At 32.6% G+C, this 15,040-nt stretch overlaps 1 protein-coding gene across 1 annotated transcript; it reads left to right on the forward strand.

The window, feature by feature from the left end:
- The first annotated feature begins 436 nt into the window (after nucleotides 1–436).
- Nucleotides 437–1,902, forward strand: LOC149533389 (C4-beta,C20-epoxidase-like). The gene is made up of 2 exons (XM_089805849.1): nucleotides 437–825; nucleotides 1,236–1,902. Exons 1-2 carry the CDS (start codon nucleotides 437–439, stop codon nucleotides 1,900–1,902), a joined length of 1,056 nt encoding a protein of 351 aa, XP_089661975.1.
- The last annotated feature ends 13,138 nt before the right edge of the window (nucleotides 1,903–15,040 follow it).

The raw sequence follows: 15,040 nt of genomic DNA on the forward strand, positions 1-15,040 counted from the left end.
TTGTCTTTAGTACAAAATCCATAAAAACATCAAAGGATTCCAATCTCTTGGCACCTTGCATATTGTAATAGTTGAAATCTTACACACATTGTTCTTGGAACTATCTCTCGCTGATTCATTTAATTTTTTGTTTAACACATCCACGTGAGTTGGACTATCTCTCGCTTACTATATCACATTATTTTTTGTTTAATACTTCCACGTGAGTCGGACTATCTCTCGATGATTCATTCAATTTTTTGTTTAACACTTCCGCGTGAGTTGGACCATCTCTCGCTTACTATAACACAGATGACTGCACTAACTACAACTACTACAAGATTCCTTAGAACGAATGACATCAGCAGTCGACCGATTCTCCATGGACAAGACAAACACCATTATCGCCCCTATATAATACCATCCTCCACACAAGCATTCATCGCAGTCTTCTAAAATGGGTTCTCACAAAATGACAGGCCGGAATGAGAGCGAGCAAGTTATACCTCTCATTGATCTTTCTCTTTTGAGTAATGGAGAGAATGATTCAGAGAGTTTCTGTACTGAAGTGAGAAAGGCTTGTGAAGAATGGGGGTGCTTTGTAGTTGTGAATCATGGAGTGAAGGAGGAGATAATTCATGAGATGGAATCAGCTGCTAGAGATTGCTTTGCGCTCCCCAAGGAAAGCAAACAGAAAAACATTTTTCCAAGAAGAGACTTTGGTTACATAGCTGATGTGCCTGCATTGCCATTTTATGAGAGCCTTGGTGTGCCTGGTGTCCCAGATCCTGCTGCCATTCACAAGTTTTCAAATCAACTGTGGCCTCAAGGAAACTCACAAATCTGGTAATTCACTAATACAAATAATCTTTTTTTTTATAAAGTAAATCTAGATAGATAGATCTGGTAATTCACTACTACCATTTCTTATTTTTTATTTTTAAAGTAAGGTCTAAGTCAGGTAAATCTAAATGAATATACTAATAATCTAATGAGATAAATAGATAGATTGATCGATCGATTTTTCTATTGTGTAGATCTAGTTTCACAAATTATTTTCAATATATTCCATCTTATAAAGCAAACTTACAAAACGCCATAGGTAGTTCATAAAATTCTCTCCAATCTTGATCGTCTACAAGAAGAATATGTTAAGGTTACTCGTATTGATGTATAAAGGCATTTATTCGATTTTACAATTTTAAACTGTATTTAAATCCAATCGTGTTGGTAATCTTCATTTTTTTCACTTGCAGCAAAATTATTGAGGAATACACATCTCATGTTGAAGAGTTGATGATAAGGATTATCAAAATAATTTTGAGAAGCTTTGGAATTAGTAAGTACAATGAATCTCAGTTTTGGGGCATTCTTCGTCTGAATTACTATGACATACCACCAAATAAAACTGGAGGTGTCTCACCGCATGCTGATCGTGATTTTATGACTATAATGTATCAAGATAAGAATGGTGGACTTGAGGTTCAAAACAAGTATGGAAAGTGGGCAAAAGTGAAAGTGATGCCAAATTCTTTCATTATTTTGATGGGCGATTGCATGAAGGCATGGAGCAATGGGAGGATCTGGAATGGCATACATAGATTGATAATGGGGAAATGTGAGACACCTAGAGTATCCCTTCCATATTTTTACTCCTTTTCAGATGAGAGTGATATACATGCACCTCCGGAATTGATTGATGAAAATCATCCCCATCTCTATAAACCATTCAAACATCCAGAGTTCAGAGCTTTCTTTGCAGAAATGTCATACAAGAAGATGCAGGATTCTCAAGCTTTGCAAAATGATACAGAATTACCCTTCATTGACATGTTTGCTCTTATTACTGAGGAGTCTCAAACCTTGCGAAATGATACAGAATCATCCATCATTGACTTGTATTCTTTTAGTACTATAGAATAGGTTATTGATGGAGGAGCATCTGAGGATCAAGGCTGTTGATCCAGATGTGGGTTTTCGTCAAGATTTACTTCTGAGGGTCATAACTTTTGACTTGGATGTGTTGGTGACGTAGGCTTCCAGCCTGTCCTTTTTTAATCTCCCCTGCCCTTTTACTTACTCCAACTACTTTATTTATTGTTTTCTTTTCATGGAAAGTTCTAGACCTCTCATCTTCTAGATTACTAGGTTTAGGTTTAGGGTGTGTCAGTTAAAATATTTTCCAGATGTTTGAGTTTGCTATAATATTTTTTAGAAGTTTGTAGATATTTTGTCTTCTCGGCTATTGCTAGATTTCTCTAGAATATTGTATGCTTGCCTATAAAAAGGCACTATGTACTCATTTGAGATCACGGTGAATGAAATATAATATATTTTGTTGTGTTGCAGCACATTATGTTGTTTTTTTTCGTTTGCCCATCCATCAGGATGTGGGTTTTAGCTGAAAATTTTTAGGCAGATGCAATGTAATGGTCGTTTCGACATTTTTTTGGGAGTCTGAAATATCATCTTGGCTTTGAAAAGTTCTTTTTTCCAATTTTTCTTGTAATAAATCTAAAATCATATTCTTGATTTCGTAGATTAGTTGGCAATTCATCTTCCCTTAGTTGAGGGCTTTTCTTTGGAAAATTTTGGATTTGTAGGATGGGTTTTGAAAATTACCAAAAATTGAAAAATCCAGTTTTTCCAAAAATATGACAAATATGGTAATTTTTGAAATTGTATTAAGTAGTGGTTTTTCTTTCATTGTAGGGGTAGAGTAGGAGGTGGGAAAGTTTAATGAAGAATCTAACATTCTGAAACTTCTATGTTGTCTAATTTTCAGAGTTATTGTTGTTAAGGGTTTGGGCTACATCAATTATTGTTGTGTCATTTGATATATGTCATTGATTGGTTATTAACGTAATGTATTTATCAATTTGTAGCTATATTTTAGTCTCAATGGAGATGTCACTACTATGTTTCTAATACATCAAATAAACAAAATTAAAATGTTTATTAGCCTCTTATTGTACTTGGTTGTAGGAAAATACTATTGCAATAACTTATACAAACTAATGAATTAATTTTAACCAATTATAATGCTTTATTTTAAACCAATTAAAAAGTATAATGTTATTAGCCGATAGTAGCATATGCTATAAGAGAAAAAAGAAAATGTTGCTAATGGTGTGAAATAAGAACAAAGACACATAGCCTCCTCCCCTTGCCTTTCCACTAATCATTTTAGAATGAGTTCAACATTCACAAGACAAAAACACTATTTTATAATGTAAATAATTAATTAATTTAACCCCAAGTCACCAAGGCCTAGAAAAGATCGTTTATGAATGGAAGGAAATGTACAATTAAATTAGGTCAACACTAACATAACAACTTTATAAGTAGTAACAACTAAATTTTGGATTTTTTCAACTAGCTTTGTGGGTTAATTATTAAGTCCCCATTGTTGTGACCATGTTGATAAAAAACTTCAAGTTTTCTTTTGTGTTTAGATTGTACCGGATGTCTCTTACCTTAACATCAAGATTTCTAGAACCTTGTGGAATTATAAGGAACACTGCACCAAACAAAATAAGATTTATACATGTTGAAATAATCTAAGTTTGCATATAATTTTGAATATGCACTACATAAGGGAACAATAGAAAGATTGACCAAATTGTTTGTAAAATGTTTACAAAGTTCACTTTCCCATCTATACTAATGCAAGAGTGCAAAAAAAAATATTGACATTCTAATTGACTGTTAAATTTTAGCAATCATTGAAGTTTATGAGTCTTTGGATGCCTACATTTTAGTTAGTGGCTCTTTCCATCTCTAAACACGTCTATCAGTATGTCCAAAGCACCTACCACTTCAAATTTATTCGAGGTAAAGAACTTGAGAGACCGTTCTAAATATTGAACTTCAAGATTCGTCATGTTTATGATTGTGTGTACCTTTCTTAATGGTAAATATATTTATCCATAAGAGCTTACCATTTTTAATGATGTTTCAACTAACACATACTATTGCACTACACTTTCTACTCATGGAATAGTTTTTGAATCTTCTTATATGCTATGAAATTAGAGAGAGAGAAACCCTTCTTGCCCTTACTATTGAATGTACATCCTTTTAATTGTCTCTGTATGCTAGCCAAAGATGGTTAAACTGTGCATGATAGACCTATATGTCAACCTCCCATGGTTCACCAAAATTTTCTTTGAATTCTAAGTTATAGAACTTTGAAGAAGTAATCACTCATTTCTCATGAGTAATCCCAATTAGTTGGAAACAATTAGCAAAAAAAAATAGTGACCAAAACTTGGAAACACATTGTTTAGATGAATATAAAAATAAAATATGTGCATATATTGGAAAACTTACCAAATATTGTAAAAAATTGGCCAAATCCATTAGAAATATTCTATGGATAGACATAATGATACATTTCCTCAATAAAACCATCCTTTGATGTTGTGTGATGACACTGAATTTGCACATTCTACTTACAAATTGAATTCTGCGGACAAAAGGTTTAAATATGTACACATGAGACATAAATTGAATTTTCTTGCTAACTCATTTGAGGCAATTGAAGAGTAAAACATTAGCAATTTTACATCAACTAGTCAGACAATGAAACAAAAATCCTAAATTGGAGATAATCAAACATTATACTTAAAAAAAGAATATAAACTACATGTATCTACCACTCATTTGAGAGGACATTTAGAAATTGGTTTCTATGAGATCTTCCTTTTGCTTAGCCATGTTTTTGACTAAAAATTGTTTTCAGTCACTTTGTCACCTGCACAAATCTAGTAATCACTTGAAATTCATCCAAATGTTTTGTGAAAGGTAAAGGAATTAGATTAATTAAAAGTTAGAGGGATTAAATGGTCATTACAATTGTAATCCAAAAATGTATGTTCCTAAAGTTTATGTTTTCAAAAGTTTAGATGTTGTTTTAAGGAATTAAAATTAATATGGTACAAAGAATCCTGCAAAATATAACACTTGTGCATACTAATTTAATACAAAAATACTTGTAATCTATTAAGTTATTTTAAATTTTATGTAGATTAAAATGCAAATTGTTTTATAAAAATAATCAAAAATTAAATGATAAACTATGACTTATGTTTCCAGGTATTGTAGATTGTGTTCTTGTACCCAAACAACCTAACATGTATGACCCAATTTTAGATCCTTCATTGTACTAGGCATAGGTATGATCAAGGTATATATTGGGCCACTTTATTTCGAACATGGTGATTATGAAGAAAAAAAATATTTTATTTGGGGCTACAAGAATTCATTCAAAACTAGCCATACAACATCCAATTGCTATCCTTTTGGAAGAAACACCTCCATTTAGTTCACATGGATAATCAAAATATATTTTCTTTTACCTTTTTAATGTCCACTCCCCATAAGTGTCTTTCATTACTTCCAAATATGCTGGGAGATGTTGAGTAAACTCATTCCACTAAATACACTCCCTGACATTAATGTAATGGACAATTTTCTAGGATCCAACATCCGATAGTTTTTAGGCATGTGACAAATTTTAGACCATTATGTACCCCAATAAATAAGCCCATCAGCTTAATTACATATTTGACTTACAAGTTTATCTTATAAAACTAATATTGAATAACTAAATTTCACTAAACTACTTAACCTACTCAAAATCTATTTTTGTCTAAATTACACATAGCCAAATAACACAATTTATCTTCATTTTATGAGTTTCTCAATTGCTATTAAAAATCTATAAAATATTTTAAATAAATATAATAACTATTATACTATCTATCATCTTTAATTATATTTCTAACCACTATTTACTATACTAATTCTTTTTACAAATAGTCCAATTATGTCCAAGGGGTTTAGCTTAGTTCATTGAAGCAATACGTTCTTATTGTGGAGACCCTAGCTCAAATCCCGAGAGGGACATTCTTTTAGAATTCTAAGTTGTGACTCTTGGTCTTCTATTGGTTGTATTTGTCTCATTGTAAAAGGTGGATTCTAAGTTGTGTCTCTTGGTCTTCCAAATGTTCTCTCTAGTGTGGTTGCTTGAAATACACTTGAATAAGGACAAGATTTGTAAACTATTTCAATAAAACAAATACTCCAATCACTAATAGCATACTCATTTTCCAAGTACTTTACTATTGATAAAGATGGACTTCACATCCAACACTGATACTGTTCATTCCTATATTCTTTATCGTTAATATTTTTAATATATACTTGAGCAATTGAATTACTCAGTGCTAATTATTTTTTAATATCAAGAATAATTAAATAAATATGATGAAAAAAGGTAATTTAGTTAAAAGATATAAGTTGCACTTCTTTTTAATTCAATTCATTTGATCAAAATTTAAATGTATACAAATAATATTCTACAAAATAGATATAATTAGATACTTTTTTATTTGTTTTGGTTTTTTCAATCAGTGAGTTGTTCGTTCTATTTTTTATTTTATAAGATACAACATGATTGTAATAGAACTTTTAAAATAATTATAAAATATGACAGTGTTAGTTACTATCAAATGTGTGCATTACAAAACTACAAGGTAAGTATTGGCCACTATGTGGCACTTATTTATATAACTAAATTCCCTGCATAAAACCCCTTTCCACAATTCCACAACAATCAAGGAAAGCCTTCACCAGATTAAAATCTCTGTCCCACACAAAACCTTGTTCTTCATAAAGATTGGAGTGCACTTTTCACAGCGCTCTAGATTTTGACTATGATAGATAAAATCCAAGACATCCTGTAATCTCCACTTGATCACAAGAAAAGTTTTTTTTTCCTTAATACAAAATTTTTCCAAGGTGGATAAAATCCATGATCACTTAAATCCTAGACCCCTTAGTTAGAACACATTATTATGGGTCAAAATTTTTTCCAAAATAAAGAGAACATTTAGAATTGTGAAAAAAAATGAAAATTTTGAAATTCCTTAAAATCTCAATTTTATTTTTTTGAAAATCTCAGACAATGGAGAAATTCAGTAAAATTTTTAAATGTGAAATTTGTGAAATCCAAATCTAAAAAAAATTGAAAATTTTGGAAAACTTAAAAAAATATATAATGTTGTGAAAGTCTGAAAATTTTGAAAAAAATTGATGGTCAAAAATAAAAAATGCAAAAAGTTGTAGAAAATCCTTGGAAGATGAAAAGTGGGATTTAGAAGTAATTTGTTTTTTGAAAATAAAAAATGACTTTTTTTTTTGTTGAAAATCACAATGGGATTTTTTTAAATTTCGATAAAAATTAAATATTAATTTTATTTATATTTAATTGATTATTTGAAAAAATTGGAGAATTGAAAGAAAAGTGATGCAAAATATTAATTAAATATTAATTTTAATAAGTATTTAATTAATTAATTCCCTAGAAAATAAAATTGAAGCATAACTTCAACATGAACTCAAAGGAATCAAATTGACAACTTTTTGAGAAATAGGAGAAAAGTAAGAACAAGTGGTAAAAAAATTGTGTAAATTTAGCATACAGTTTTAAAGGCACCATTTTGAGAAAAATGGATTATATAATGAAACCACTTTTTTCTTTCATTCTCACACAAAAAATCAAAGAGTGAATTGAGAGCAAGAGTGCCTTGAAGTAATTTCTCTGAGAAAACATGAAGATATTCAAAATTGAGAGAGAGAGAGAGAGAGAGAGAGAGAGAGAGAGAGAGAGAGAGAGAGAGAGAGAGAGAGAGAGAGAGAGAGAGAGAGAGAGAGAGAGAGAATTTTAAAGAGGGTTATGAACTTCATCAAAAAGGAATTTTTTTAGTGAGTTAAGAAAAAAGTTCATGTTTCTTGAAGGATGCATGAATTTCGAGGAATATCTAGAAATATTGAATTTTTTTTCAAAATCTTCTCCTTTTGGAGAAATTAGCTCAAATTTTTTCTAGCTTTATTTCATGTTCTTATGTTTGAATATTAATACATTGCAAGGAGAATAAAAGGTAGAACCCCAAGGAACAAGAGAAACACAAGGATAACTAGTAAAGAATGAAAAAAGAGGATTCTACCCCAAGTCCAAGATCATGTTGAAATGGGAAAAAAATTAAAATATAAGCCTTGGCGGTCTCGATATGAATGCATTCAATCATAGAATGTTTTGATACAAGGGCCATCATCCTAGAAACCTAGCCACTAGGATTATGAACACCAAAATTGTTGTTGTACATGGGTTTCCTCCTTCCTTTTAACATCTAGATCTGATCATGGAATTTGCAAAACATTATTGGGTAAAAGCACAAACTTGTGTAACCATTTATAAAGAAAAAGTATCCCAAAACACAAACTGTTCAACTTTAATGACATGAAAATAGTATTTTTGTTTATAATTTGAAGGTGATGTAAATTGATGAAATGTATGAAATTGGATGAATTTTATGCCTATAATTTTTTTTAAATGGAGTAAAAAATCACTCGTTTAAAAAAAATTACTATGAAAAATATAGAGTGTAGTTTTCATCAAACAAGTATATCAAATTATTAGTTTTTGCTTTGATTTAAAAATATATTATAGATGACATGTATAGCTATGAAAAAAAATATTGGTTTTTGATGTATATTTTCTTTGTTAGAAGTACTCAAATTTGACCTCATCAAAAATCAACAACCTTTTCCTTCTATCAAAACTTCCCTATCAAATCTACACCTTTTTGAAATTAAAAAAAATGTATTATTGAAGAGGATCCTCTAGTGTAATGCCTTGAAAATCCAAAAATAAATGAGTTCAGACACCGTATGCAAAAATAGCCAACATAAAGGATCAAAACCCCAAACCTCGATCCTAAAAATAGGGAAAACGTTCATACCCGACCAACTAGGTAGAACCAACAAACAAAAACATAGGGGAACATTAGTTCTCAGCCTCCTAACATATTGCTACAAGAAATAGAAGTTGAAATAGAGAAAAAATAATAAAATAGGGAGACCCTACCTGACAAAAAAGGGGCAAATTCTAAAAACAACTTGATAAAATAAATAGCTTGCCAAAACTGCTAAAAGTGGCGGCTAAGCAAGAACAGCCCAAGCTAGAACCCATGAGACCAGTCTTGTGAAAAACACATGCTCATAGCTCCTAGAATGAAAAAAAGAAAAATCCTTTAGAAGAGGATTTTGGAAAAAGCTCTCCAAATTCTAAAATCCAAAATAGAAAAAGTGAGGAATTAAATTCCTCTTTTAATACTTATTCACTTTTTGAGTGAATAATCGATTAGGGTAAATAACTAGTTAGACTAGTTAAACTTTGAATTGACCCAAATGAAAATAGGTTATTCTCCATAACAAAAATTCACCTAAGGCAAAGCTACCATAAGTTAAATCTGAAAAGATTTAAATAAAACCCAAAAACCCAAAAATCATAGAAAATCACTTAACACTTTTGCGATAGAGTGAACATCTAAATGCATAGACATGCTCACTAGTCTAATCACATAATGCAGATGAGTTCAAATTTACTAATCATCAAAAGGTTTTAATTTAAACAACTAAAAATAAGGATACACCAACCATACAGGGATGACATCGGTAATATATGAATAACTGAATCACTAACTCCTTAGGCCACTGCCAAGGATGTAAATCCTACACACTGAAACACATGATTAAGTGCAATTCCATATAATATAATAGCTGAAGCAATTAATGCATTAAATAACTAATTAATCCACTTACATCACTCACATTCGCACAAAGCATAAAGGTACAAGAATGACATAAATAACCATAGCATAAAATCCATCGCATAACATAATCAACAATTATGTCAAATAAACTAGATAATCCGATATCATCATAGATCTATTATCATCTCAAAATGGCATAAAGATGCAACTATGATGAAATAAACAGCATAGAAATATAACATCTATGATACTGAATCAAAGTATAACATCCGACCCTCAGGTCATCTCAAGGTACAAATAAAAATAAGAGTATCAAGTATCTCTTGAATTAAAAATAGACAAGGTATAAACTACAAACATGAGAGGCATTACATTGTCAGCTACCAACATAGGCTTACTCCTAGAAGCTAGCAAAAAGATAGGGGTACAATCACCTTAGTCATGTAGCATCTTGCCAAGTCAAAGAGGTCTCATCACTCAGTTCCCATTGGACCCTTACTTGATCTATGTCCCAACTTCATAAGGTCAACCTTCATTGTTGTAGGATATGAATGGGCTCCAAAGTAATCTACCCAGCCACTACCTACAAAGCATCCCAATCAAGAACATTGGTCACATCTTGAATATATTGCCTCAAAAATAAACATGAAAAACATCATGGACGTGTGATAGGCTAGGTGGCAATGCTAGACGATAAGTAATAGGACCAATCCTCTCGAGGATCTCAAAAGGTTCAGAAAAAGGTGGTGCCAACTTAGACCCTTTCCCATAATGGATGGGGCTCCTTGGATGTACTTGCAAAAATACCTTCTCACCAATAGAAAAGTGACAATCCAACCTATGGGCATTTGCATACTTCTTTTTCCTATCCTGTGGAGTAACAAAATGCTCTCTAATACAAACGACCTATTGCTCCATATCCTGAAGCATCTCTGGAACCAAAATAACTTGGTCCTCTAAATGATCCCAACTCAAAGGGGTAAAACATGGTCTACCGTACAAGGCTTGAAAAGGTGACATGCTAAAAGAACTATGATACCCATTGTTGTAGGCAAACTCAACAAGGTACAAATAGTTTTCCCACTTCACCTGCTTGTTCATAACATACATGCAAAGCATATCCTCTAGAACTTGATTCACTCTCTTAGTCTCACTATCGGTCTTTGGGTGATAAGTCAAACTAAAATTGAGTTGCACACCCAAAGCATGCTGGAGAGATGTCCACAGTGTAGAAGTAAACATTAGATCTCTATCTGAAATAATTTGATGAGGAATCCCATGCAAATGAACAATATCTACCAAGAAAACATGTGCTATAGAAGAGGCTATGTAGGATGCTCTCATGGGTGAAAAATGTGCTACCATGGATGAGTTGTCCACTGTCGCCATGATACAATCATGTCTCTGTAATGACATAGGCAACCCTATGATAAAATCAATAGATATTGTATCCCATTTCCACTTTAGAATGGAATGTGGCTACAAAAGACTTGCTAGATGTTGATGCTCTACCTTCAATCTCTGCCACTCAAGACATCTAGCAAAAAAATCAACACCATCATGATTCATCCCTACCCAAAAGTACAACTGTTTGAGATCAACATGCATCTTCTTGACACCAAGATGTGCAAAATATGGTGCATAATGCACTTTCAACAAAAAAAAGGTACAAAGATGACCAAACGTGGGTACATAGATATGCTCTAAGTGTCACAATAGTCCATCAAACTCAAGAATATAACCTAAAAACCTCCCCTCAAGGGTACATCTAGGTTCAATCTCCACCCTCACCTCCTAATACCAAGTATCACCAGGCAAAGCCCCTAAGATACGACTTCTCAAATCCACTCTTAGTGACATCACTGATTGCTCATGTCACCTCCTAATCAAGGCATCTATGATAACATTCTCCTTTCCTTTAATGTAATGAACATCAAAGTCATACTTTCACAAAAACTCCATTGAATGATGTTGTCATGCATATAGGTTTGGTTGAGTAAAGATATATTTCAAACTCCTATGATCACTATGCAACTCAAACCTATGTTCCAATAGGAAATGTCTCCAATAGATAAGGGCATGCAATATAGCTGAAAGTTCCCAATCATGAGTGGGGTAGTTAAGCTCATGGTCCTTGAGCTTCCTGGACTCATATGCAATCACTCGACCATCCTGCATCTAGACTACATCCACACCTTCTAACAAAGCATCTGTGCAAACCATGAAATCACCTACAAGATTAGGCATTGCAAGGACTGGTGCACTGGTAAAACACTCCTTAAGAGCATTAAAATTTGTGTCACATTAGTTTGACCAAACATACTTCTTCCCTTTGTGTTGAAGAGAAGTGATGGGATGAGCTACTTGTGAGAAATCCTTCATGAAGTGATGGTAGTAACCTACCAATCCCATGAAACTATGAACTTCTGAGACATTAGTGGGTACTAGTCAATCCATGATAGCACGAATCTTCTCCAAATCCACTACAATACCATCACCTGTAATAATGTGTCCCAAATACTTCACTAACTGGAAGAACCCACAATTACTCAAGTTTCCATACAAATGATGGTCTCTCAAGCACTGCAATACATAATGTAAATGGACTTTGTGCTCCTCCACAGCCTTCGAATATATCAATATGTCATTCAGAATACAATGAGACACTGATTGTGGTAAGTATGAAATACTCCATTTATCAAACACATAAATACTAATCTCACATTGGTTAACCCAAAGGGTACAACCGTTAACTCATAATACCCATATCATGTACAAAAAGCTATTCGATGAATATTAGCCTCCTAGATATGAAGTTGATGTTACCCCGACTTTAGATCAATCTTTGAGAACACTCGTGTTTCCTTCATTTGATCAAACAATTCATCTATCCTCGGCAAAGGATAATGATTCTTCACCATCACCTTATTTAACTATTGGCAATTGATACACAAACATAATGAACCATCCTTCTTCTTCATGAAGATGGCTAGTGCACCCCACAGGGAGACACTAGGAAAAATATTTCCCTTGGCCAACAATTCCTCCAACTACAATCTGAGCTCACTCAACTCCTGATTAGTCATGTGGTAAGGAGCTCATGAAATTGGCTCTACTCTTGGTACGAGGTCAATATGAAAATTAATATCATGTTGTAGTGACATACCTAGAATCCCATCATGAAACACATCAACATAGTCACGAAGGAGTGCGTGATTATCAAGTTTCATCGTACAACTCTTGACTTCCACGAGATTGCTAATAGACACCAAAAATAACTAACAACCCTTTTGCACAACTTTCTTTAGCTGATTAGCTAAGATCATACGAAGTGAGACTGGTCTCTAAACTCCCAAAAGTTCTACGTAACCACCTGTGTCATCCACACAATGTACCACCTTGCAATGGAAATCAATATTCGTCTGATGGGCAGCTAAACAATCCATGCCCAACATAATGTCATATGATCCTAGAGGTAGAATGCATAGATCCACTATGGTGGTGAAGGTTCCCAAATTCAAACTGCAATAACCAACTAAAGAATATATAGCCACTTTGGAACTTGTGGCTAACTCAACCTACCACTTAGTGACCTAACACACTGCCACTAGCCCACATCACTAAACGAGAGATGGTGAAATGAAAGAATTTGAAGCACCAGAGTCAAACAAAATTCAAGTTGAAATACCATGTAACATACCTTTAGCCTCAACTATTGTAACTTGAAGATCAAATTGGCAGTTGTCAACCACCATAATGACTATGTGATTATGACCTGCATCTCCTATAGTAGGCTCAGATCTCACTACGCCCTTACCAAGTCCTATGGATGGTTTGATTGAACAATCATAACTTTTATGGTTAGGCTGGCCACAAGAGTAATAGTTCCCTAAAAGTTAGGACCTGTCCCATGACCACCCTAAGTAGTGCTAGGATAAGGTGCACTACCTTTGTTGGAACTCTATTGAACACTCTAAGGAGGGTGATCCTGTTGGGATTTTTATCCTCAATTCTAGTTATCTCCTTTCTTCCCCAAGCCACCAGCATTCTATCCATTCTTGGTCCAATACCCCTTCTATCGATTCCATCGAAGACCACCCTAAGAGGGTGCTGACTAGGCTTGGGCTTTCCCTAAGGGTAGAGAGTACTAATGTAGTGCCTCTCATGTTTGCATTTTGTACCTTATCTATTTTTTATTTGAGAGATACTCGATACTCTTATTTTTATTTGTACCTTGAGATTACCTAATAGTCAGATGTTATACTTTGATTCAATATCATAGATGTTATATTGTTATGTTATTTAGTTTATCATAGTTTCATGTTGATGTCATTTTGAGATGATAGTAGATCTATGATAATATTGGATTATCTAGTTTATTTGACATAATTGTTGATTATGTTATGGGATGGATTTTATGCTACGGTTATTTATGTTATTCTTGTACCTTTATGCTTTGTGTGAATGTGAGTGATGTAAATGAATTAATTAGTTATTTAATGCATTAATTTCTTTAGCTATTATATTATATGGAATTGCACTTGATCATATGTTTTAGTATGCAGGTGATCCCAGAATAATGGGTTCCACTTTTTGACCAATTTTGACACTAATATCAATATTTTTGAAACAAACCTTATGTTTGAGTGACTATATCTCTAAAACTATAAATAATTTCAAGATGACATAAACTAGTGATTTTTAGTACTCTATTCCTACTTTGTAACCATATTTTTTAATCTAAAAAAAAATTATTTATGTCAATTCTTTCTTCTCCTCTAAAAAGTGGTACATAATGAAATTCAATATTTTTAAAGAGTGACAGTCTGCTTGACACACATAACTTTTTTTCTAGAAAAGATAATGAGGTAAATCTTTTAGTGTTGGATTTGTAACATCAATATCCAAAGGATGCATTTGGTTTGATTCAATTTGGTTGAATATTGTATAGTTTATGAAGTTTTGAAATGACACCAATCATAATTTAGACATACGTTCGTTCTGACACAAATAACTTGAAGTCAATTTTTCATAAATTTATTATTATTTTTTTGAATAGAAAGCTTTCTCAATAAGCTATTTCCTAGATATTTTTCAAAAAAAAATTGACCTAATTTACTAATTTTCCTAAAGTGTCAAAGTTAGTTGATGTTCAATCGATAATGAACCTATGATGAGTTAAACTTATATTTGAAAGTCTTGATGATTAAAATATGTATTACAATTATAGTCGTTAGAAAGCTTGTTCCGAGCAGCACATTTTCACTTTTTTTTATTTTGCAGTAAGAGATCATTCATCCATAATTATGGGTGTAAAAAGAGCCAAACAAATTTAAAGAAAAAAGGGCCAAATGTTTTTTTATTTTCTATGTTTGTGCAAACATAGTGTTCGTAGTGAACATATAAAGTATGTTCGCTACGAACACATGTTTCTAGCAAAC

The sequence above is a fragment of the Cupressus sempervirens genome, chromosome 10 (genome assembly GCF_028749045.1).
Source record: "Cupressus sempervirens isolate cs-2001-9-10 chromosome 10, ASM2874904v1, whole genome shotgun sequence".
NCBI classification, from domain to species: Eukaryota; Viridiplantae; Streptophyta; class Pinopsida; order Cupressales; family Cupressaceae; genus Cupressus; species Cupressus sempervirens.

Excerpts from the sequence above, each read along its gene's own strand:
- LOC149533389 (XM_089805849.1), top strand. The coding sequence starts at position 437 with ATGGGTTCTCACAAAATGACAGGCCGGAATGAGAGCGAGCAAGTTATA. Across the intron at positions 826-1,235 it reads CAAGGAAACTCACAAATCTG|CAAAATTATTGAGGAATACA; the intron begins GTAATTCACTAA and ends TTTCACTTGCAG.